Source organism: Lutzomyia longipalpis, chromosome 2 (assembly GCF_024334085.1).
Source record: "Lutzomyia longipalpis isolate SR_M1_2022 chromosome 2, ASM2433408v1".
Classification (NCBI taxonomy): Eukaryota; Metazoa; Arthropoda; class Insecta; order Diptera; family Psychodidae; genus Lutzomyia; species Lutzomyia longipalpis.
In genome coordinates, this window is record NC_074708.1 from 19,941,544 (window position 1) to 19,964,624 (window position 23,081).

The 23,081-nt window shown below is 33.9% G+C and overlaps 4 protein-coding genes across 5 annotated transcripts; 3 read left to right on the top strand and 1 right to left on the bottom strand.

Annotated features, from left to right (window-relative positions):
* Positions 1-77: 77 nt before the first annotated feature.
* On the top strand, positions 78-9,454 carry LOC129789428 (calaxin-like). 2 transcript variants are annotated; one of them, XM_055826242.1, is made up of 4 exons: positions 78-162; positions 2,306-2,663; positions 3,441-3,564; positions 7,889-9,454. In XM_055826242.1, the coding sequence occupies exons 2-4, from the start codon at positions 2,344-2,346 to the stop codon at positions 8,366-8,368; spliced, it is 924 nt and encodes a 307-aa protein (XP_055682217.1). In that variant the 5' UTR covers positions 78-162; positions 2,306-2,343; the 3' UTR covers positions 8,369-9,454. The 2 variants fall into 2 exon arrangements, with proteins under 2 accessions (XP_055682217.1, XP_055682218.1); XM_055826243.1 differs by lacking the exon at positions 78-162 and having other exon boundaries at positions 2,129-2,663.
* A 793-nt stretch (positions 9,455-10,247) lies between these two features.
* Positions 10,248-17,039, top strand: LOC129789419 (short-chain dehydrogenase/reductase family 16C member 6). The gene is made up of 4 exons (XM_055826229.1): positions 10,248-10,632; positions 12,879-13,187; positions 15,862-16,222; positions 16,532-17,039. Exons 1-4 carry the CDS (start codon positions 10,601-10,603, stop codon positions 16,796-16,798), a joined length of 969 nt encoding a protein of 322 aa, XP_055682204.1. The 5' UTR covers positions 10,248-10,600; the 3' UTR covers positions 16,799-17,039.
* A 337-nt stretch (positions 17,040-17,376) lies between these two features.
* On the top strand, positions 17,377-21,901 carry LOC129789312 (sorting nexin-25). The gene is made up of 5 exons (XM_055826070.1): positions 17,377-17,800; positions 17,899-17,995; positions 18,357-20,235; positions 20,302-20,979; positions 21,043-21,901. The coding sequence occupies exons 1-5, from the start codon at positions 17,680-17,682 to the stop codon at positions 21,145-21,147; spliced, it is 2,880 nt and encodes a 959-aa protein (XP_055682045.1). The 5' UTR covers positions 17,377-17,679; the 3' UTR covers positions 21,148-21,901.
* On the bottom strand, positions 21,805-23,071 carry LOC129789421 (osteopetrosis-associated transmembrane protein 1). The gene is made up of 2 exons (XM_055826232.1): positions 22,962-23,071; positions 21,805-22,809 (listed from the first exon to the last, which is right to left on the bottom strand). The coding sequence occupies exons 1-2, from the start codon at positions 23,018-23,020 to the stop codon at positions 21,906-21,908; spliced, it is 963 nt and encodes a 320-aa protein (XP_055682207.1). The 5' UTR covers positions 23,021-23,071; the 3' UTR covers positions 21,805-21,905.
* Between the last annotated feature and the right edge of the window lie 10 nt (positions 23,072-23,081).

Consider the following 23,081-nt stretch of genomic DNA (forward strand, 5'->3'; position numbering starts at 1 on the left):
CGTTGGAGATTTTCGTATTGTTCAGAGGTACATTCATAAAATTCGTATAGTGGGAAAATATATGTGTTGGAAAGAGATAATGTTCCCTGGATGTGAGACATACTCTTTCGAATGAAATAGAGTTAAAAGAGAGACAGAGAGCATAGCATTTTGCTAGCACAGGTGAGAATTTATATTCCACATCGTGTGGAAATATTGTATGATTAAGTGCAATTTGAAATACTTCTCACATAAACTTAAAAACGATATTTATGAAAGAGACTTTACGTATTTTATAAAGAAGGTATGCATTGTTGTTGTTTAAAATTTAAATGATTAATGATATTTATATCTGTATCTATAATTGGCATCTATAGACTCCTAGGTAACGACTGCAACTATCAAAATAAAATTCTGTTATCTGTTTTTTATAACTTCAAAAACTGTATGCCACCATATTACAGCTTCAAAAGAAATTTTCCTACATGTGGCTCAAAAAAAAAAGTTTATTCGTGTCCACGTGAAACAAATAATAATGTACGTACACTTTTTATCATGATATTTTTTTATGAATGTTCTCACAGAGGACATTTCTTGGAGTTCAAATAAGATATTTTTAACAAAAAATACTAATTTCGAAATTATCGAATTTTCGTTCTTCAGATCCTCCCTATCCTATGATATTAAAATGTCCAGGGATCAAAGACATAGTCCTGCATTAATTCTGGGCTTAATAAATAAAAATTAACTTGTCAAAATTAGGTATTATGGAACCCGTAATAATAAAAAAAATTAGGTATTTTAAAAAATGAACTATGAGGCGAAAACGTCTCATTGATCCTGAAGGTTTAAAAACAAAGAAAATCAAAGTTGACCCCTTTTGCTAAAGGGTCAAATAACGTTTTTTTTATTCTAAATGAAAAGTTTATACTACAAGTTTGATTGCAATAGTTAGAATGGATTGCAATATATCCACTTACTGAAAAGCTCTTCAATGAAGTTAGCCTTACTTTTCTTTAAATGTAAGATGTTCTAATAACAATACACAGTCAATAGTTCCGATTTCTTCTTTTCCATGGTGACCAAAATCAACATGGTCTTCTTAGGTAGAAGGGCAAAAAATTGTGCGAGTAACCCAGAAAAAAGAAAACTCCTCGGGATATTGGTGCACCAAAATACGTGAATAGGAGTGAACTTTTACGCGTGTGTTAGTCCCACGCTCGTGAGTCTCTTCCACATTTTTATACTTTGCGGGAAAATCACCTTTTGTTCGTTATTACGTAGCAACTTTTCCAGTGTGGCTACAATAGGAAAAGCGGTGTAAAGGGCATCCTCAAGAGGTGAAAGTCATATTGAGGTTAGTTGGGCAATTTTTAGAGTGTCACTATCTATTTGAGCACCTGGTTGATTCTAAGTTTAAAATCATACATAATAAAATGCAATACATGGATATAAATAGCAAATTCTTTAAGAAAAATGAAAACTTTGAAATTTTTAAGTTGAGGGGGAGAATAAAAATTTGGCATTCCACAAAACACATATTTTATTTTACTCGAAAAAGTTTTATAATTCTCGGAAAATTGAAATTGTTGCATAAGAACTTTCCGTCTGAAGTTTAAATTATGATTGCAAAAAGGATGTGGTTATATGTTATACCTAATAGTTTGAAAGTTTTATTTATTATACTTCTTATTGATTTTTTGCTGCACTATATTATTATGAAAACATGATATGGAGGAACAATTTTTTGACAAATTTGACTTTATCATTAGATATATGGTATAAAAAAAATCTTTCTTATCTTCTACATTTGAATTTAAAATAATTTAAAAATGTTTTATTGAGATTTACAGGATCTTTTACAGGATTATGAAATTTGGGAAATCTAAAAAGAGAAAAAGACGGAACAAGAATTTAAAAATTAATTGTATACCCAAGATTAACACAATTCCAAGAGAAATGTTTTTTTTTGTAATTTCAAATGTTGATTCTACGGAAATATTAAATAACTCACCGTAAGACCCAATGCAATGGTGGGTTTGATTTCCTCCATCTTCTTTGCAGACATTGCAAAAGACATCATTCTTTTTTTGTGAAATTGATCAAACTCACAAGAAATCTATTCACGAAAAAATATGCACTGAAAGTGGCCCAAAATAGCACTTTTCTCTACCTCTGAGCACTTTTCTTATAAAAAAGTTTGTTTGCCCTTTTTCGGTACACCCCACACAGAGATACACAAAATAACATCGTTTTTGTTAAATTGAATAATGCCGTGGCACGGTATAATCTTTCCTCATATGGGCTGTCTTTCGCATTGTTCCAGCACTCCTTGGGTAGGTCAGAAACTCGGGGAGCATCGCGATGGCAAAGTGGGGAAAAGTTTTGGATGGTGCGCGCGCCTCTAATCAATTGCCTGGGGCACGAAGTGGAGCAGCCAGTGGGGCGATGATCATGAAGAGTGTTTCTATTTTCCTGGCGAGTGGCAGACGTGCCTCAAACAACAGCAAGGCTGCAGGTGCTACAGAGAGAGGAACTCTTTCTACTAGTCAGAGTGGAGCATCTACAAGTGCGGACCCCACGAAGAAGAGGAGGAAGAAGCCCAAACCACCAATGGAGGACGCGTCTGGAAAGATAAATCCCAAACTTGTGGAATCATTGAAGAAAAAGACGCATTTCTCAAAGTAAATTTAACAGTTTCCTATTGTTTCGATGTGCAATTTATCACACATATTGTATATAGTGTACATATGTATGTTTGTTTTGTGCAATTTAGTGTAACAAGAAGTGATTGATAGGTGTATTATAGATGCTATTCTTTCGTTTTACACAGCCACGCGAAAAAGAGCAAGTGAAATTGGCACCTTTAGTGCACTTTTATATGCCACCCCATACCTTGAATATACATATGTTCTGTTCGTGTATTCTGATAATACATAATTGAAAGTAAATATTTTTGAGAATTACATAATAACCAAAAGATTGATTTGAACAGTGGAACTATTAAATATTTTTTTTTACAATTTCGATAATTTAATTTACAGACAATATCTATGTTATGAATAATATAGATACCCGAATCTGCCCCTATTGGGGTAAGTTATGGAGATAAGTGATAGTTTGTAATTGCCACACATATTGTATTGCATTTAGACTCGATTAAAAAATGACTTTCTGAACATGCACAGGTAATTCACTAAAGTTTTCTTCGCCCTTTGCTAATTCTAATTGGAGCAGTTTCTGTTATATTCTCTATGTAAAAATACCTGTGTACCTATGTATGTAATTATTGAACACCAATTAAATAAGCATGGTCATCAGTTTTAATCATGAAATAGACCTGAAATAATGTACCTACTAATCAAAATTTATAGATTCATATAAATTAGAAGTAGTTTTGGGAAAAAACATTTTGGGTCACACTGGTTTCAAAAATAATTTCTTTCATTTTCTTGCAATAGAGTTGAATTGGAGGCGCTGTGTCGTATTTACAAAAAGCTAGTTACAAATTGTCACGTTACATCGAGAGTTTTGGCAGCCAATAATCCGGGGTCGATAATTGCAAAGCCTCATGCCACGATTGAGGTGAGTTCTCACTAAAGCAGTGAAATTCTTTTTTTTCTAATGAATTCACAAAAACACAATATGATATCTGATTTTATCAATATTTTATGCTATTTTACGACCTTGTTTTATTTGCATACACCATAACAACTCCCATGGTATCAGCATTACCTATATTATTATAGATAGATAGTATAAATGAAAGTGTGCATTTGTAATTACTTATATTAAATTTTGGTGTAGTCAGTCAGATAAATCTGGCATTGCCTTATATAGAAAATGACGAGAATTCTTAATAGAGAACTGCTGGACAAAATCCTTCCGAAAGCGTCAGTCAAGGATATGGATATGTATTTTTTCCGAAATATTAAGGATTCGTTTGGACTGATCCACCATATCCTTGATTGACGCTTCCGGAAGGATTTGGTCCAGCATTTCCCTCCTTTATATTCCAGTCGAAATTTCGAAATATTCGCTAACATCTGCCTAGAGATTATATAAAATAGTTTAATATATGGATACATTTTTATACGACTCACAGTATGTATTGTTGCCAGAAACAACAAAATCGAATCTTCTGGTATTTTTTGTTGTTGTGAACAGTGTTATGTTATAGCAATAGAAAGGGGTTGGAGTTTAACATTTTGTGCCTTCATTGAATAATCAAATAAACAACGTATCGAAATGCTATAGAAAATTGACGAAACATTTTTTTTTACATAAATCACTCCCATTCATTTTGTCCACATTTTTTACGATATTTCATGTCGCACGCCTTTTTGTCGTCAGAAAAAAAATGAATATGAAAGAATAGTTGGGATCCTGCGCCTTCATCGAGGCATAGTAATTTCTTTAGTTGCTTGAAGAAAGGTGTGGAAAAGGGCATCAATTTGCTTTTCAACTTGTGGTAATGCGGCAATCAATGATGAGTGATGAATTTAGGGAACTAATTAAATAACACAGAAAACGCCATGCCATTCACACGAGTTCCCATTCATGAGGAAACACCACGCAAAGCAAACAATATGGTACGAAATTTATTCCTTTTTCGATTACGATACCACACCATACAAAATGTGATTGTAATGTTATAAATTTAATTTAAATGAACAATTTATGATAAAACGAGGTAAATTGTCGCTTCGCTCCAATTTTCCTCGCCCCGCTTCGCGGGGGGTTTTGCGCTTCGCGCAAATTTTAGAGAGAAAAAATTGTGATGATTTATAAGTATGATTGGGCACACCTATCAATCCCAAAGAAAAATTTGCAAAGAGAAGAAATCATTTTCATACAACATTTCCGGCGCCAAATTCAAAAATTCGCAAAAACTGCATGAGAGTTATATGGAGGCTACCTGAAGGGGGGCTTCGGGGGGGAAATGGATACGGCCACTCGAAACCGCCTGTTATAAGGAGCCTCTGTGCCAAATTTCATCGCGATCGGTCAAACGGTGTAGATTTGTATAGCCGAACACGACGGAAGATTACCAACAAACAGACCTTTCTTTATTATATAGATGGAGAGTTCTCATCAATCTCAAAAAAAAATTGCAAAGAGAAGAAATCATTTTCATACAACATTTCAGGCGCCAAATTCAAAAATTCGCAAAAAAAGCATGACTGTTATATGGGGGCTACCTGAAGGGGGGCTTCGGGGGGAAAATGGATACGGCCACTCGAAACCGCCTGTTATAAGGAGCCTCTGTGCCAAATTTCATCGCGATCGGTCAAACGGTGTAGATTTGTATAGCCGAACACGACGGAAGATTACCAACAAACAGACCTTTCTTTATTATATAGATGGAGAGCTCTCATCGAACGAAAAAGAAAAAAAAAATCAAAGAGAAAAAATCATTTTCATACAACATTTCTGGCGCCAAATTCAAAAATTCGCAAAAAAAGCATGACTGTTATATGGGGGCTACCTGAAGGGGGGCTTCGGGGGGAAAATGGATACGGCCACTCGAAACCGCCTGTTATAAGGAGCCTCTGTGCCAAATTTCATCGCGATCGGTCAAACGGTGTAGATTTGTATAGCCGAACACGACGGAAGATTACCAACAAACAGACCTTTCTTTATTATATAGATGGAGAGTTCTCATCAATCTCAAAAAAAAATTGCAAAGAGAAGAAATCATTTTCATACAACATTTCAGGCGCCAAATTCAAAAATTCGCAAAAACTGCATGAGAGTTATATGGGGGCTACCTGAAGGGGGGCTTTGGGGGGAAAATGGATACGGCCACTCGAAACCGCCTGTTATAAGGAGCCTCTGTGCCAAATTTCATCGCGATCGGTCAAACGGTGTAGATTTGTATAGCCGAACACGACGGAAGATTACCAACAAACAGACCTTTCTTTATTATATAGAGATGGAGAGCATTCATCAAACCCAAAGAAAAAAAAATTGCAAAGAGAAGAAATCATTTCCATACAACATTTCCGGCGCCAAATTCAAAAATTCGCAAAAACTGCATGAGAGTTATATGGGGGCTACCTGAAGGGGGGCTTCGGGGGGAAAATGGATACGGCCACTCGAAACCGCCTGTTATAAGGAGCCTCTGTGCCAAATTTCATCGCGATCGGTCAAACGGTGTAGATTTGTATAGCCGAACACGACGGAAGATTACCAACAAACAGACCTTTCTTTATTATATAGAAGATGGAGAGTTCTCATCAATCTCAAAAAAAAATTGCAAAGAGAAGAAATCATTTTCATACAACATTTCAGGCGCCAAATTCAAAAATTCGCAAAAAAAGCATGACTGTTATATGGGGGCTACCTGAAGGGGGGCTTCGGGGGGAAAATGGATACGGCCACTCGAAACCGCCTGTTATAAGGAGCCTCTGTGCCAAATTTCATCGCGATCGGTCAAACGGTGTAGATTTGTATAGCCGAACACGACGGAAGATTACCAACAAACAGACCTTTCTTTATTATATAGATGGAGAGTTCTCATCAATCTCAAAAAAAAATTGCAAAGAGAAGAAATCATTTTCATACAACATTTCAGGCGCCAAATTCAAAAATTCGCAAAAAAAGCATGACTGTTATATGGGGGCTACCTGAAGGGGGGCTTTGGGGGGAAAATGAATACGGCCACTCGAAACCGCCTGTTATAAGGAGCCTCTGTACCAAATTTCATCACGATCGGTCAAACGGTGTGGATTTGTATAGCCGAACACGACGGAAGATTACCAACAAACAGACCTTTCTTTATTATATAGATGGAGAGCTCTCATCAATCTCAAAAAAAAATTCAAAGGGAAGAAATCATTTTCATACAACATTTCCGGCGCCAAATTCAAAAATTCGCAAAAAAAGCATGACTGTTATATGGGGGCTACCTGAAGGGGGGCTTTGGGGGGAAAATGAATACGGCCACTCGAAACCGCCTGTTATAAGGAGCCTCTGTACCAAATTTCATCACGATCGGTCAAACGGTGTGGATTTGTATAGCCGAACACGACGGAAGATTACCAACAAACAGACCTTTCTTTATTATATAGATAGTAGGTATAAATTCATATACTTGATACAATCTAAAGCTGTAGGAGGGAGTTAGAATACATATTAATGTTACAAATGTGTATTACATAAGATTTAAATGAAAACAATCATCCCTTACTTTCTGACGGCATTCAAAGTTATACCAAGTTGTACAATTCGTTATGTCCCCTCATCACGCAATCATTCATCCAGAAATGCAAATTTACTTATACTAGTTATTTCTTATCGCTTTTTGATTTCTTTATTAAATATTCCAATGCAAAAACGAATGCATTGTAACCTATTATATTTGCCAACAGGTACATTTCGATACCAAAAGACATCTTGTAATGTACACTACTACTCGTGAAAGTTTTATTTTTTTTACATCTTCAGTGAAAATCAGTGTTCAGTTTAATCTATTTTATTTTGTAGGTTTCTATACAGAGCATTATGTTCTATGAATGAAGTCTATGATGATAAAAATTTGTTAAACGATCCTACATAAAAACATAACTTCTTACTCGTTAGATTAAGGCCTTAACTATAACGTAATGTGTAGGGCGCAGTTTTAAAACTTTAGAGAAAAATGATTTCCATGTCAGAAAAATTTAAAGTAAAATAATATATGTAACTAACAAATTTTTGATGTTGGTAAGCAAAAGTTTTAATTTTATTCTATCAGGACATTGTTGACTATTTTACCCAGTTTACCTGAGCTTTCAATATACATAATGTGAGAATAAATGAAGACTTTTCGTTTAAAGAAAAGTATTTGAGAAAAAAATCATAGCTCACAGTATAAGAAAAGTAACATAAAAAATTACATTAAAGAATATTTTCTATTTTTATTTAGGGAATTGATCGTGCAGTGTTCAGGGAACTTCTTCACAGCACATTTGACATTGTGACAGAAGAGACTCTCATGGAAAGAATTTTTTGTGCATGGGACATTGGTTTCGAAGGAATGCCACTAAGGCTCGAAGGATGGATTGTTGGGCTCTCGATTTTTCTTCGTGGCACCCAGGCAGAAAAAGTTGCTTTCTGCTTCCGTGTATATGATCTTAACAGCGATGGCTTCATCACACGAGATGAAATGTTCATTTTACTCCGAAATTGTCTAATCAAGCAACCGCAAGATGAAGATCCGGATGAGGGTGTACGTGATTTAGTAGAAATAGCCCTGAGAAAGTTTGATCATGATAAAGATGGAAAAGTGAGCTTTCAGGACTTTTCCACCGCGGTTACAGAAGAGCCACTTCTGCTGGAAGCTTTCGGACAGTGCCTTCCATCAGAGAGTGCCACGATATCCTTCTTGTCCACACTTCAAGCATGAACATTAGTTAAAATAAGATTTAGTCTATCTCTGGGCGAATTTATTGAAATACCGATGTTGAGTAGAAAAAAATGGTTCATAATTAATAAATTCAACAGATCATTGCGATAAAAAGAATATATCTTGTATATAAGGCATAATTTGAAAGACAATGTTTAATTATGGAAATTGTTATTGTTGAGAAACGCAAATCCGTACAGGAAAAACTCATCATATATTGATTTAAACCCATACATACAATGATGACGATAAATATTTGTAAGCCAGCCAGTTATTAAAATGTTCAATGTCAAGTGCTCAATGTAATTTCTCCGAAATGGCATTTAAAGAATATTTCCTGCATCAATTACATCCAAATGTAGAAGCTCATCTTCATGATAATCACATTAGACGTGAATAAAAAAACCTTTTGAATTATGACTAAAATTACGGAAGGATAAAAAAGAAACAGATTTCATGATACTCATTCAGAATAAATTTATGTAATAAAAAAATTTGTTCCACATTTTATAGTGACACCAACACGCCTGTCTCACTCAAATTATAAATTAATGAATGCATTCTGAATCGATCATCAACTTTTAACATTGGAGGAAAGTTGCACAATTTTTCCTTATATAATAGTACAATTTGTATAAATTTTAACTAAAAAATATGTTTTTATATTTATGTACGTACATAAAACATCCGAAAAAAAGAAATGTATATGTATTGTTCCCTAAATCGGCTTATATTTTCCCAAAAAAGAGTTGAATTAAAAAATTATCGAACATGTTGTATAAACAATCCAGCAAACGTGTAATCTGAAGGTGAACAATTTTGTATGTGTACCACTATTTAAAAAAAATATCATATAGTGTTTCAACTTCAAGAATCAAGGTTATTTAAGTTGATGGACAATTTTCACAATAATCCACCTACTGCATGGGAAATCTGTTCGCTAAGTAACTCGTTAAACAAGTAAGAAAAGTAAAGCACAATACTGGGAATCTTCCTTATTTCCGCATACATTTTAAGTAATTTGCATTTTATTTCTTCGTGCTTTTGTGATAAAGAGAAGATAAAATAAAATTGGAATGAAAAAGTTTATAAAGGTATTTGGAATCTTTTGTGAATTTTTATCAATTTGAAATGAAGCCCCCCCCCCCCCTTTCTGACGCCATTAAAAATATTAGAATTTTCTTGTAAAAAAAAAACAATTCAGTAAATTTTTTTTTAAATTTTTGTCAAAGAAAGTTATTTTTTTCTTTTATTAAAAAAATCCCACGGTGTAATTGTTTGAATTGTCTAGTTAAAATCTTTAAACTTTTTGTACTGTCACGGTAATAAATAACAGTCATTTGCTGTAGATTATGGAGCTTCTCTCTGTGTCGAACGTACCAGCGCATGACATACGGAAAAATTATGTAGTGTGACCAAAACGCGTCAAATTGATACACCCTCACAGCTTTTGTGGCCATGGAAATTCTTTTGTAGAAAATAGTTGCTTCTACTGTAGAACTCTTTAGAATGTATCTTTTTTTTTAGCCCTGCTTTTGTATGTACTAGTTGTGTGTTTGCAAAAAAAATCAATACTTAACAACAACTTTGTCCTGCATATTTTATAGAAACATTCTTTATACTTATGACTCATTTAGAATTTAAGTAATTTCAGAGCTATCTCCAACGCGTTGCGATAGTGTTTAGGTACTTTATAATTATTTCATCTTCATACACCCATTTGGGAAGCTAGAAAAAATTATACAAAGTAGCAGCTTTTCGGCATTACAAGCAATATGCCTGTGTATTGGCTATGTTGTTTCTTTGGTGATGGTCACTATGCGTCATACAAGTCCCACTGCACAGTTCTATAGAGCGATGAATTAAAAAAAAAAGATTCAGCTGCGGAGTTCTCGCAGTCGGTTTGTGCGGCTCTTTTCAGTTTACAGACTCAACTTGCCCTCAGCGGATCGCTTTGTGCTATTCCTCATCGTTTGCCGGTGAATTGAGTTTATTTTTAGAGGACTCTTCTTCATTATCGCGTTATTACACTACCGCTCTCTGAAATATCTTATCAGTGAAGTATTTATGCCATGCGATAAGAAAGTTTTCGTGATAAAACTCTAGATTAAGTCACAACTCTTGATTCCAATATACCCAAATAAATAACCGTGCAAACAGTGTCTTTAATACAGGATTGAAATTGAAAGGAAAAGAACAAGTAATAAATAGTGCACAAAAACACACACAAAAATGGATCAAAACTCACAAAATCATGTGGGAGTGTAAGTTCAGTGAAAAAAACATGTTAATTAATTTTAGAATCCTCTTCGTATTTTTTCTCGCTCTCGCTCTCTCACTCTGTTCTAATTTGGAAATGTTTTCTTTTACACCCGACCGGAAAAATAAGATATATCTTTTATTTGTGAAATATCTAATGCAATATGTAACATGGCGCTTCGATAAAAAAAAAGAAATGTTTGGAGTATATTCAAAAGTTTTTTCTTTACAAAAGTGTGTTGTAGACTGGTGGATCAGTAAATAAGTATTTCTCTTATTGTAACATAAATTAGAGATTTTTTGAATTTTTTGTGGTTATACTATTTCCTTTTTTCTTTAGGATCTTTAGAATAAGACCTACGTAGAACCAAGGATTTAAAAAATCATAAAGTTCTGTTACAAGCTTTCAAAACTTTATATAAAATTATAATATGTACTATGTTAAAATTAAATAATTAGAAGAACTTTTAAGATACTTTCTATAAGAATTCACTTTCATAATTACATACAAGAGGGCAAGGTTATTTTTAGAAAACTAATTAATTAGAGAATACATATTAGAATTTATATAAAAAAAATGGTACTTTCTTGCTGTATTTTCTAAATCTATTATAAGTATGTGTTTAGAAACGTAATATGGTTACTTAACTTTTAGCCTTCAAGTTTAGAAATTTATTTAGACAAAAAATGTCTTTTGTGATTGTTGTATATACATATATTGTAAGTTCTCAAAGTAAACATTTTCATCAATATCTCTAAAAAATAAACATGATAAATACAGTCTTCAATTTATGAAAACGCAACCTTTGATGAATATTTCTAACATTATGTACATAGTATATTCATTTATGTATAAAATGCACAACAAGGTGAAGAAATGCGAGAAATGCAAATTCCGAGAATTATATACGTACAAGGAAAACATTCATTTTATTGAATAAGGAAATATTGCATACCTAGGGGAGGACGGGGTAATTTGGCCACTTTGGCGGTTTTTGAGATATATCAAGCAAGTATGGTAGTATGAAGAAAACCAAATAGCCCTATTTTGTAGGAAATTTTCCGGCCTACAACTTTCCCATATAACACTTTTCTCTATCTCGATGAGAAATGAGTGAATTTTCCATTTTCCTGGACCCTTAGCTTAGTGTCCAAATTACCCCGAGCACGGGTAATTTGGACACTTTGGCGCACAAATTATTAAACATGAAAATTTTTGAACAATAAAAAAATTTTATTTTTTCAATTATTTTTTTGGAAGATAGGTTATTTATCTAAGATTCATTTCCAGTAATTTGCCAGATAAAATTATTTAACAGAGCCTCAAACTTTAACATTTTCTGAACCATAAACGGGCAAAGTCTAAAAAAGGCCATTTTTCAAATTATCGTAAATTTCTTTTTTTAGATAAAATTTTTTATCCTACTTTGCTTATAATCTGTAAGAAAACATTAAAAGGCACAACCACAATAAATATCTTAAATGTGCGTCGGAAAATGTGCTGGAAAAACTCAAGTGGCCAAATTACCCCACTCCAATTTTCTGGATAAAACCATTTCCACAGGAAAATCTGTTTGAGATATCGGAAAATGGATGTCACTATCGTGTTTATGATGGATCAATGACCCTTAATGGCTTAAAAGTTAATTTTTAAGTGTTAAAAATTTTTCGAAAATGGCGTACATTCAAAATGCCAAAAGCACTTGAAAAAGTAAAAAAATGATTTTTATCAAATAAAAGAAAATCTAATGATCGGATTTTCCTCAAACTTGGTACGATTGATTATCTCTATGGGGAGTATAAACTGTGGAGAAATGGATTTTCTAGCATTTACCATACTTGAGATATTCCCATTAATGACTTTGCCAAAGTGGCCAAATTACCCCGTCTTCCCCTACCTACCTGCTTTAAGTACACGAGCCTGCAATCAATTGTGAGCGTTTTGAACAAATTTCATTTGAATTCATCCTCTTAGAGCTTGAGAAGAAAGTAGTCAGGGTAGATTATTCCAAAATACTTTTAGTAGGTCAAAATAAAATTAATAAAAAAAAACTTTTAGTAGGTATAATAGAGACCGTTTTCTGGCGACTAAGTAATTAAAAAGTACCAATTTAGGGGAGATATCTTGACATAAGACAGAAGGGAGCTCAGGTTTTTTTTTAAATTGAAAAGTTTAGGGATATGATTTGTAATAGTAGGTATTTAAAACGTTTGAAAAAACTTTATTTTTTTTTCATTTTTTTTCCTGCAGACAACCCAGAAACGCTGGAGCACGTGTTTATTCAGCAATTGTACTAATTTTTGACTTAATAGTGATTTATGCTCAATGGACCTATTTTGTTCTTGAGGGCATCTACCAGCTTTTCAAACCACCTGAGGAAAAATCTGTGGTTGGGGAGATAGTCTTAATTACAGGAACTGGACATGGAATTGGTAGGGAATTGGCCCTACAGTATTCTGCCTTGGGAGCTACCGTTGTATGCTGGGACATCAACGAGGCAGGAAATAAGGAAACCGTGAAAGAAATTGAGGCACGCAACGGCAAAGCACGTGCATATGTGTAAGTAATTAACAATTATTCTAAACTCTGCCATTAATATGATTCAATCGTGAGACAAAAGTTTTTTTTAATTTTTAAGGTTTTTAAAAATAATTTTAATTAATTACTTTCACTAAATATTCCATACTAGGATATATTTTTATAATTCTTTATTACATGTACTCTGAAGTCGAATAGAAGCAATATGTAGGTTAAAATATATATGTTTGATCTCCCAAATTACACTACAGAGAATTTTTATTTCCTTCTTTAATTGACACCATAACATGAATGATCACATCCTCCATATACACTCGTTTGTAGCGAGGATAATAAAGATTATTATTATTGAATGATCACATAATATTACATTCTAATCAGAAGCAAATCATAAAATGTAAATATTGTTGTATATTCAATGAACTTGGTCAAGTTCCACATAATATTATATCTCGCCAAGAAATGTATTCGAAATCATGACATTATGCCCCGATTTATACCTACAGTTATTTTTTGAGAACTTTAGTGTAAGAAAAAAATTACGAAACAAAAAAAAATGCTGAAATGTTCAGTAATCATCAAAGTTGCTACTTTGAATGATAAATAATATCGGAAGACACAAATTAAATGCAAAAAAGGTGAAGTTTACGGATTTCTAAGAAAAAATGTAAAGAGCATGGTTTTGCATTGAACTATAAATGATTTATAATAAACTTCAAGTTAGATATTCAAAATTATTGTGGACCTCCAAAAGTATAATTACCAATTAATCATGCCGGATTGCATCCATTTTTTGTCTATTTTCTCTTTTACACTAAACACTCACATATACTCATATTATTTTTCCAATAGAGCTAACGAGGAAAGACAAGTATGTTCTTGAGTTCGCGTAAAAACCAACTCAGAAGAATTCCAGATTTTTTTATTGTTAAAAAGAAGATAACTAAAGAATATTTTTTTGGAAAATGATTCATTACTAAGATGTTAAAATGTGTTATTTAAACTTTGTTTTCCGTTAAATCTCATTTTTTTCCTTTTACTATGCAAGTATATAGATTTTATTTTATATGTAAATTTTATCAGTTGATGTTGTTGATTAAATTTGGTTAATATTCAATTAAATATTCCATAAAGTGCCTGAATGTCATGTCATCAATTGAAAGTAATATTCAAGGAACGCACTAAAAGTGACCTTTAATTCGGTGGGAAAAAATCAAGTCGGTAACAAGTGCAGAATGATGGTACTGAAATAAGTGTATATCGTATTGCGGGTGTTTGAGACAATAATCCATAAACACGGTGCTAAGTTCATAGTCCATTATTTTATCGCATGATTTATATTTACGATGCATTTCAGTTGATTAGTGAGACCAGGTTGTGAGAATTTATCTCCACTTATTACTGATGATAACAATTGTAAAAAAGAGTTTATATTATTCTTTTTCTAAAATTTTTTTTAATGATTTTTCTTAAAGCTTCTCATATCAAAGTTCAAATATTTAATAACAAAAAATATTAAAGTTCATTTGTCAAAGATATGTAACACACATAATGTGGGGCTTATTGATAAGATATATTTGAAATGTATATAATACGGGAAACCAACTCATTCACTTAAGTATATGTATATGTACACATGTATAATACCCGACCTATATGCACTTGTATAAAAATGATTTAATTAAGTTGATTATCAGAAAACCAGGGGGTAGACAAAGACTCTATTTCCATAGGAATTTACTGCTCACTCGCTGAGACACCCAGGAAAATGCTTCAATCTGAAAAAATCCACCACCACTGGATAGATAATTTAATATTCTATCGATTGATAGCTTTTGAGGGGTGTCTCACGAAGATTAATGCACTAAAACTGATTTTAAAAATTTTGATGCACTTTTTGGAAATAAAGTGACGTCATTTTCTCCCTTTAATTTCTCTGCAAACCGTCCGCCATTATTTGCTGTGTTCGGGTCAAAAAGGACTTTGTCTACCCCCTGCAGAAAACTGATAAAAGATGAAAAAATATGATTTTTCATTCGTGTGAAAGATTCCTTTCCTTTTAGCTGTGATTCTTTCTTTTTTAAGGCTCCTCGCGAGAAAGTCTCGTATATTTTCATCTGCTCATTATATTTTACTGATAAAAAAACTGATTACCTACAGAGATAAAAACTTAGAAGATTGTGGGTACAGATGAAGCCCAATATGTAAATATAAAAAAAATGTTTATGTGAGGCAAGATGAACCTTGCTGGCGACGCATAGTAGAAACATTTTTTGTTCATAAACCATGAGAAGGTGTTTTCAATGATTTCCACTTGAGCATGAAAGAGAATTTTTCCCTTCAAATTCATCTTACCTTTTATTTTAAGAGTAAAGCTATCACAACTTTTTAGAAAGGAATTGCACTCCCTCATTGCAGCTCCGTCCACAAGATCAATACACCTGCGACGAAAATTTAATGAAAAGATTGCGTTAATCGCACGTCGAACGGAAGGTCAGCAACTATGAAGGTGCAAGTTGTGCTAATAACAATAATAATAATCACTAAATTGCCGGATATGTACCAAAAAAATTGTAGTTAGGTGGTTCCATTATTGATTATTATTGATGCACATAGAGCTTTTGAGAGGTTTTTGAAATGATAAAAAAAATGTATGCATTATGACCTTTTATTTTTTTTGGATGTTTATCTGAAGGTGTGACGTATCAAGCCGCGAGCAAATTATCGATGTGGCCAAGAAAGTAAAGGCGGAAGTAGGAACAGTTACGATCTTAGTGAACAACGCCGGCATTATGCCGTGCCATCCATTCTTGCAACATACCGAGGCGGAAATTCGAAAGATCTTTGATATCAATGTATTGGCGCACTTTTGGATGATGCAGGCCTTCCTACCCGATATGATTGCCAAGCATCACGGCCACATCGTTTCACTGTCATCGATGGCGGGTGTTGTTGGACTCCAAAATCTCGTGCCATACTGCGGCTCTAAGTTTGCTGTTCGTGGACTTACTGAGGCAATTAATGAAGAAATTCGCATGCAGGGAATAGTGGAACAGGTGCGTATGAATTTGCGTACTATGTACATTTGTATTGTATGTACATTTGTATTGTATGTACCTACATAATACTAACTCAGATTTGCCCATAGTATATTCGACAAAAAAAAATTTGTTAAAAGAACAGAAGAATTATGTAGCATAAAAAAATTATTTTCACAAAATTAGAATTTTGTTTCAGAATTTGCTTTAGATGATTTTGAAGTCAAATTTCGTGGAAATACTTAAAATGTAGTAAAACACTTTCTTCAAAGTAAAATTATTGTTTCACCATAATTAAGCACATTATTCTTTCCTTTTTTCTTTCAGATAAAGTTTACTACAATTTATCCCTACATGGTTGACACAGGTCTATGTAAAAAGCCCTATATGAGATTCAAAAACCTCATGAAACTCATTCGGCCAGATGAAGCGGCTGCTGCTATTATATCCGCACAAAGACAAGGACTCATAGAAGCATCTATTCCTAAATATCTGCTCTACCTTAATGGATTCACGCGCCTATTCCCAGTTAAATGCGGTGTCCTTCTAAAGGACTTTTTCAACAGTGGCGTACATTCTGACCTGACTGAATAAAAATACGTTATATAGGTTACATGTCACAAACTCTAGAAAGCTTGGGTGATAAAAGCGATAAAAGCATTACTTTTTGATCTTGGTTTACAAATTACGGGGTATTCTATTTATAATTGTAAATTTTTCGATATATACATATGTATGTATGTACGTATACATAAAAAAATATAAATTTCTAATAAAATAAGATGTTTTCCTAAAGAATTCTTCATAAATAAACAATGTTATATCCTAAAAAAAAGTTTTTTAATGGACTTTAAGATTTTTTCCACCTTCTTTCTGTGCTTGATAACCTTGATTTAATGGTCTTTGTTGATTTATTATCTGATTTAGAACAATTTGGAAACTATTTTAAAATTGATGATGAAATAATCTGGGATTTCTTTTTATGTATATAGGTAATGATCTAAAATTGTTCATGCATTGTGAAGATTATGAACAGTTTTTAGAAAAATAAATAAGATAAAAAAAACAATTTTTTACTAAATCATAGTTATGACTTAGGGGCCCTCGTACATCTACTCCCAACTACGCTTCTGTTCTGCGCTGATCTGAACGTTGTGCCGGAGACTTTCCGACTCAACTGTCATTGGTATTTCGGGATATATAATCTCAGCACGCAAAACACACATTGAATCTTTGAGAATTTGGCAAAAGGTATTTTAAATGATATATCAAAATAATAAATATTCAATAATTTGTGTGGTGTGAAAAAATCAAATAATGTGCAGAATGTTGGTGCAACATGCAAAATAAGTGAAGTCTGTGTGTGGTTCACATCAGTTGCATTGCATGTATTCTTATGCGAAGCAGACGTCTGGACAGAACTATATACTTACATATAAAAAAAGCATTTTGCATAAAAGATCCATCGGAAAATTATGAATCTACTTTACTGGACCGCTGGAATAGTGACTCTGCTGACGGCAATTATTTTCTACTATCCCACATTTTTCTACGTTTTCCTCTTTGTGCTGTATTCAGCCACTCTTGTAATTTTATGTGAGTCTAATATGCTTATCATAATATTTTGCCTTCCATTTTTCTCTCGATTTTCCAACAACATTCCATTTTATTATCTTCCTCCTCTTTTTTTATAGCGATTGCTGCAACAATTTATATCCACTGTCTACTATCATCGAAGAGCCAACCTCAAGCTAGTCATTTGCCAACGAATGTGTTATACAATGCGACGAGGTCAGTAACTGGAACTCTCATATGTCTCCTATCATGTAGCTCCTAGCATTATTAGGGTATAGGTAGGGATAGTCCAATGATCCCTTATCTAAAATTTACTTTTAAAATCCCCCTTCAGCTTCAAATACAATTTTTAATTACGATATAAGAGTTAAAATTATTTTCCATAAACCTTTCTAAAGCAACAAAATCGAAGAAATTGTAGTAAATTCTGAAAGTAATCCATCGCTACACTCTAGATTTTATAATGATCTTTAATCGTCCTTATGCTTAAAACAGTCAATACAATGCTCTCTTCAATTTATAATAACAAAACTTAGCTATCTATTAATGTTATAAAAAATTAACTGTTACATTTCAGATCAAATATCTTCGATTCCCCAAAACCCATAAAAAATGCTTCGAGTTTGCCAGTAATATTTGGGCGCACAGTGGATGGACTCCTTCAACAGATTATTGAATACACAATCCGGGATTTTATCTCACCTTGGCTGGGGCATGTTGTCAGAAAGCCAAAGACACTTATGGATGTTGTGCGGGAAGATTTATGGAATGCAATTCAGAAACTGAGGGACAGGGCTGTGAAGATAGATGGACCAAAGATGTTTGCCGTGGATATGGTAGTACGTGTTACAGTTCACCTGGAAAAGATCAGGATCTACCAGGCGAGACTAAACGATGGAGGAGGTGCTCCTACCTTTGCAACGGCATCATACTTGGAGTCAGAGGAAAAAGAATTGGAATTTCTAAGAAAGATTAGTGAAATCATGGTGATCTTTCTTTTACCACGAGGCTATTCACTGTCACCCCTAAAGAATCTAATTAGCGAAATACTCTCTTACAAAATATTTTATCCACTAATTAAAATGCTTACATCTCCGGACTATCTTAATCAAAAGATTGTCCAGTACATGGAATCGCGTCTAGCTGCAGCTGCCATAAGTAAGAGAAGTTATGAATATGCAGCAAGTTTTGAAGACTTTTTGAAGATAATCAACAATTCTCAGAGCGTTGATGAGTTATTAATGATGCGATCAAGTATTGTTAATGATATTATGCAGGCTACAACAATGCAAAATTTGCGAAGAGCTAAAGGATTGGACCCCGATGGGGATGAAGGTACACTTTCCAAAACATCTTTGAAATTAAAGAAATACATTCAACAACTCTCACTTGCTCGTGCCCAGACGGAAAAGAATCTTAATAAATTGGGATGGGATGGAAATTTCAATACCGGAGACTTGAATCTCTCAATGCTTGATATTATGTCAACAGTTGTGGGTCGAAGATATTTAACACTTTTCCTTGAACCGCTACACGTGAGCTCCTTAGTTGGCTTCTATACATCTGTTGAGGAACTAAAACATTCTCTAAAAACGTCTGAACATCAAGTGGGAGCTGAGATTTTCTACACCTACATTCGTGCTCCACAGTCTGGAATTGTCATTGATAAAAATATGCGGAAAAAAATGGAGGCTTTTCTCCTAGGGGACATAGGGCCAGAAGTTTTTTACGAGGCTCAAAAATTTGTCCTTCAGACACTCGAAGAAAAATATTACCCACCATTTTTACAAAGTCAGCAGTACCTGGACTTACGAAATGCACTTACATCGGATGATATAAAAGACATTTCCCTCAGTAACTATGGAGATTCAACTGATGAGAGCAGTAGTGCCACCAGTGAAGGAAGTGACATAGTCCTTGATCTCGCTAACCACTCAACATATGCTAGGACAAAACTTGAGCAGCTACAAGAGAAACTAAACAACAAAAATCAAGCCCTACAAGCATTAAGATGCTCCCTAAAGCCCGAATCGAAGATTTTATCAATTTTGGAAAAAGAAGTAGATTGGCTAAAGGGAGAAAGGCACCAACTAGAAGCACATTTGATGCGAACAGATATTTGGGCAGAAAATCTTGGTCAATGGAAAGCTACCGTGCAGAGTGTTGATGTTAACGAAGAAAAGGATTCTCTGCAATTTATGATCTTGGTTCAGACTGATGAAACCAATGGGCAGTGTAGTGAGGATTGTGAAGAGAATGGTGGCGACAATGTGTCCACTGGATGGGTTGTCCTGCGATCTCTTAACCACTTTCAAGAACTCCATCGTAAACTGCGTCCACTATGTCGGGAAATTCGTAATCTCGAACTTCCCTCAATGACATTCAAATTATTCTTTCAGAAGAACGATAAAAGCTCTCTAGATAAAGCTAAAGGGCAGATACAAAAGTATCTCAATGTAAGTTAATCAATAATAGTAGTAAACAACAACATTGAAGATCACTCAAAACACTTTTATTTTCAGTTTATACTTGCTGATGATCACCTGAACCAAAGTGAGGCTCTCTATGGATTTCTAAGTCCCAGTTCGGACCACCTAAAGCAAGTAACGCCGTCTCCTAAGAAGTCCAAATTTTCCTTATCAACATTATTTAAAGGAAATCCCGTGGATTCTAAATCAGATGCATTTTGGGGCTGCCCAAGAGATAGTGGAGAAGATGAGATGTCGTCATACCTCGAAGGTGCAAACAATACAGATAGTGATGTTCATAAAGGCGACTGTGAAAGTGGGAAGGATTCCATAGCTGAACCCATGTATGCCCTCCTGGGGGAGATATTCGACATGGGTGGTGTCTTCAAATGGGTCAGAAAAAGTCTTATTTCTTTCGTGCAAATCACATATGGACGTACTATAAATCGCCAAATTCGTGATACGGTCAACTATCTTTTTGAGGAAACCATGCTTCATCATTACGCTTCAACAGCTCTCAAGTCTTTCTGGCCAGGCGGCATTCTTGCATCTGCATACCCAGAAAGAACTGACGACATGCGAGATATGACAGCTAATGCTGCAAAATCTCTCTTAATCGACAACATTCCTGAAGTGCTGTGCAACTTAGTTGGTGCTCAAACGGCAAAAATTGGTACAATAAAGATCTTTGAGACAATTCAGAATGTCACCTACAACAAGCAACTTTTCTATGTAAGTTTTACAAAAAAAAATTGAAATCAAGTTAATTATCATGCGCATCTCTTTTCCCAACAGGAAATGCTGGAGATTGTGATGCTGGAACTCTTTCCAGAGATCAGGCAGCTAAAACCCAGCTACAATAAACATTCCAATAATATCAATCCACCAAAAATCTACTAATATAATGTACCTTTTTTTAAGTAATGGCATGATTTCTCGTTTTAGAAACAAAAAGAATGTAACGTGTATTCCTTTTAGAATATCTTTGTGAACTGTGAACATATAAATTACATATTCCAAAAATTATCCACCTAGTAAAAAAAGAGAAGACCTTTAACTATACAAACTACCACTAAAAACATGACATTAATTATATTTTGGTTTAATTATGAATTATAATAATTATGAAAAATTGCGACGGAATCAATCGATTCTTTAAAAATTCCAAGAGTATTTAGAATTTTAAATCAAATGTTTTTCAATTTCCTTTAAAATTACTGCTTAGATTTTTTTTTGATTTTTTTTATCAAAACTAATTCAAGAAAGAAATAACAAAAGAAAGTCCTTTAGCACTTCACCTGTAATTCTCTTCTTTTGTTACAATTTCTCCAAATGATTCCGCAGCAATTTGTTTCAAATCATGCCAGATGAAAGAATTATAAATAAAATCCATATAAGGAAATCTTATATGTAAAAGAATTACATACAAAGGCTATGCAGTAAGGAAGAAAAGTGAATGTTATATTAACATATCTAGTCATATGTATTTGATTGATAAACTTGTCTATGATATTGATGGGAATCAATGTGAATTCAAATTATTATACGAAAATGGAAATATTTTTAGAAATTTTTCTTCACTTTTTATTTCGCTGTGTTCAAAATAATACAGAAATATAAATGAGAGAAAATAAAGTCTCTTGGCTTGTATAAATAATTTACTTTTGGCTATGTATTTCACTTTTCTTAGGAGTACTAGAAAGGAGTTCTTCATCGTCATCGTGTCTTCTCTCCTTGAGCAACTCTTTTACTTTGTGAGGCATTTCTGCAGTAACTCTCGATGGTCCAGCTTGTATATCTGCATGATCTTGGTGATCTCTTGCATTAGCTGTATTTTCAACTTCCTCCGGAGGTGTTTCGTGCCCATCCGAAAGGAAATCATAACGTTCATGGTATCGCTTGTTGAAATAGATAAATACATAGAATAAAGACGGTAAAAATGAGACAACTCCAGCTATAATATATGCAGTTAGCATGGAGCTGTTTCTGTCCCGGCAACAATTGAGCTTCACTGACCAAAGGATTCTTGTACGATTCATTGCATCTTGCAAATCGAAGCATATCCTGTCGTTCTTCTCACTTTTTATCCCATCGTAAAAATCATTTAACTTCTGATACTGACCCATGCACATGAGGCAGGGATCACCTGACCGGCTAGTATTTTCTATACACTGATGAATGTGTTCCCAATAGATGTAAAAGTCCCCCGTGGTATTTGAAGGAGTGGCGGAAGTTGTATTAGCATAGCAATCATCGCAAAATCCCATCTCCCACATACTGTGGAGTTGATTGTACATCGTCTCAACTACCCCTAGTCGATCCACGTTAAAGTATTGATACTTGCAGCTGACATTATTCGCATCTATGTGTGTAGTTAGGTTCTTATAGGTTTCTTCAAACCTCAGGTACATCCCAACTGATTTATTGCAGTAGGTCACAGGAACAGCATTATTAAGAATTTTTGTGGTGAAATCCTTAGCAGCATCTTGAAATTCATGCTTAAGGGTTTCACAGCTGATGTGATTCTTGTAAATCTCTATGATTTCACTTTTTGCACATTGACTTGAATGATAATGAAAAAATCATCTTTTAATTGAATTATCTTTAAAATAGTTTTTATGATAAAGGAAAGGGATAAAACGCGAGTGGAAACTCCGGAAACTCATTTCATGATTCATCAGCGCAAGGAAATTGTTTGTTTTTTTTTTACTTACCAAAAGGACAGGTGAAAGATAATTACCCAGGAAATCACAAACATGTATTTTTCTTTCATGTTGGGTAAAATGAAAATAAATTTATTACTAAGAAATATGTTAAAAATACAAAAAAGAAAG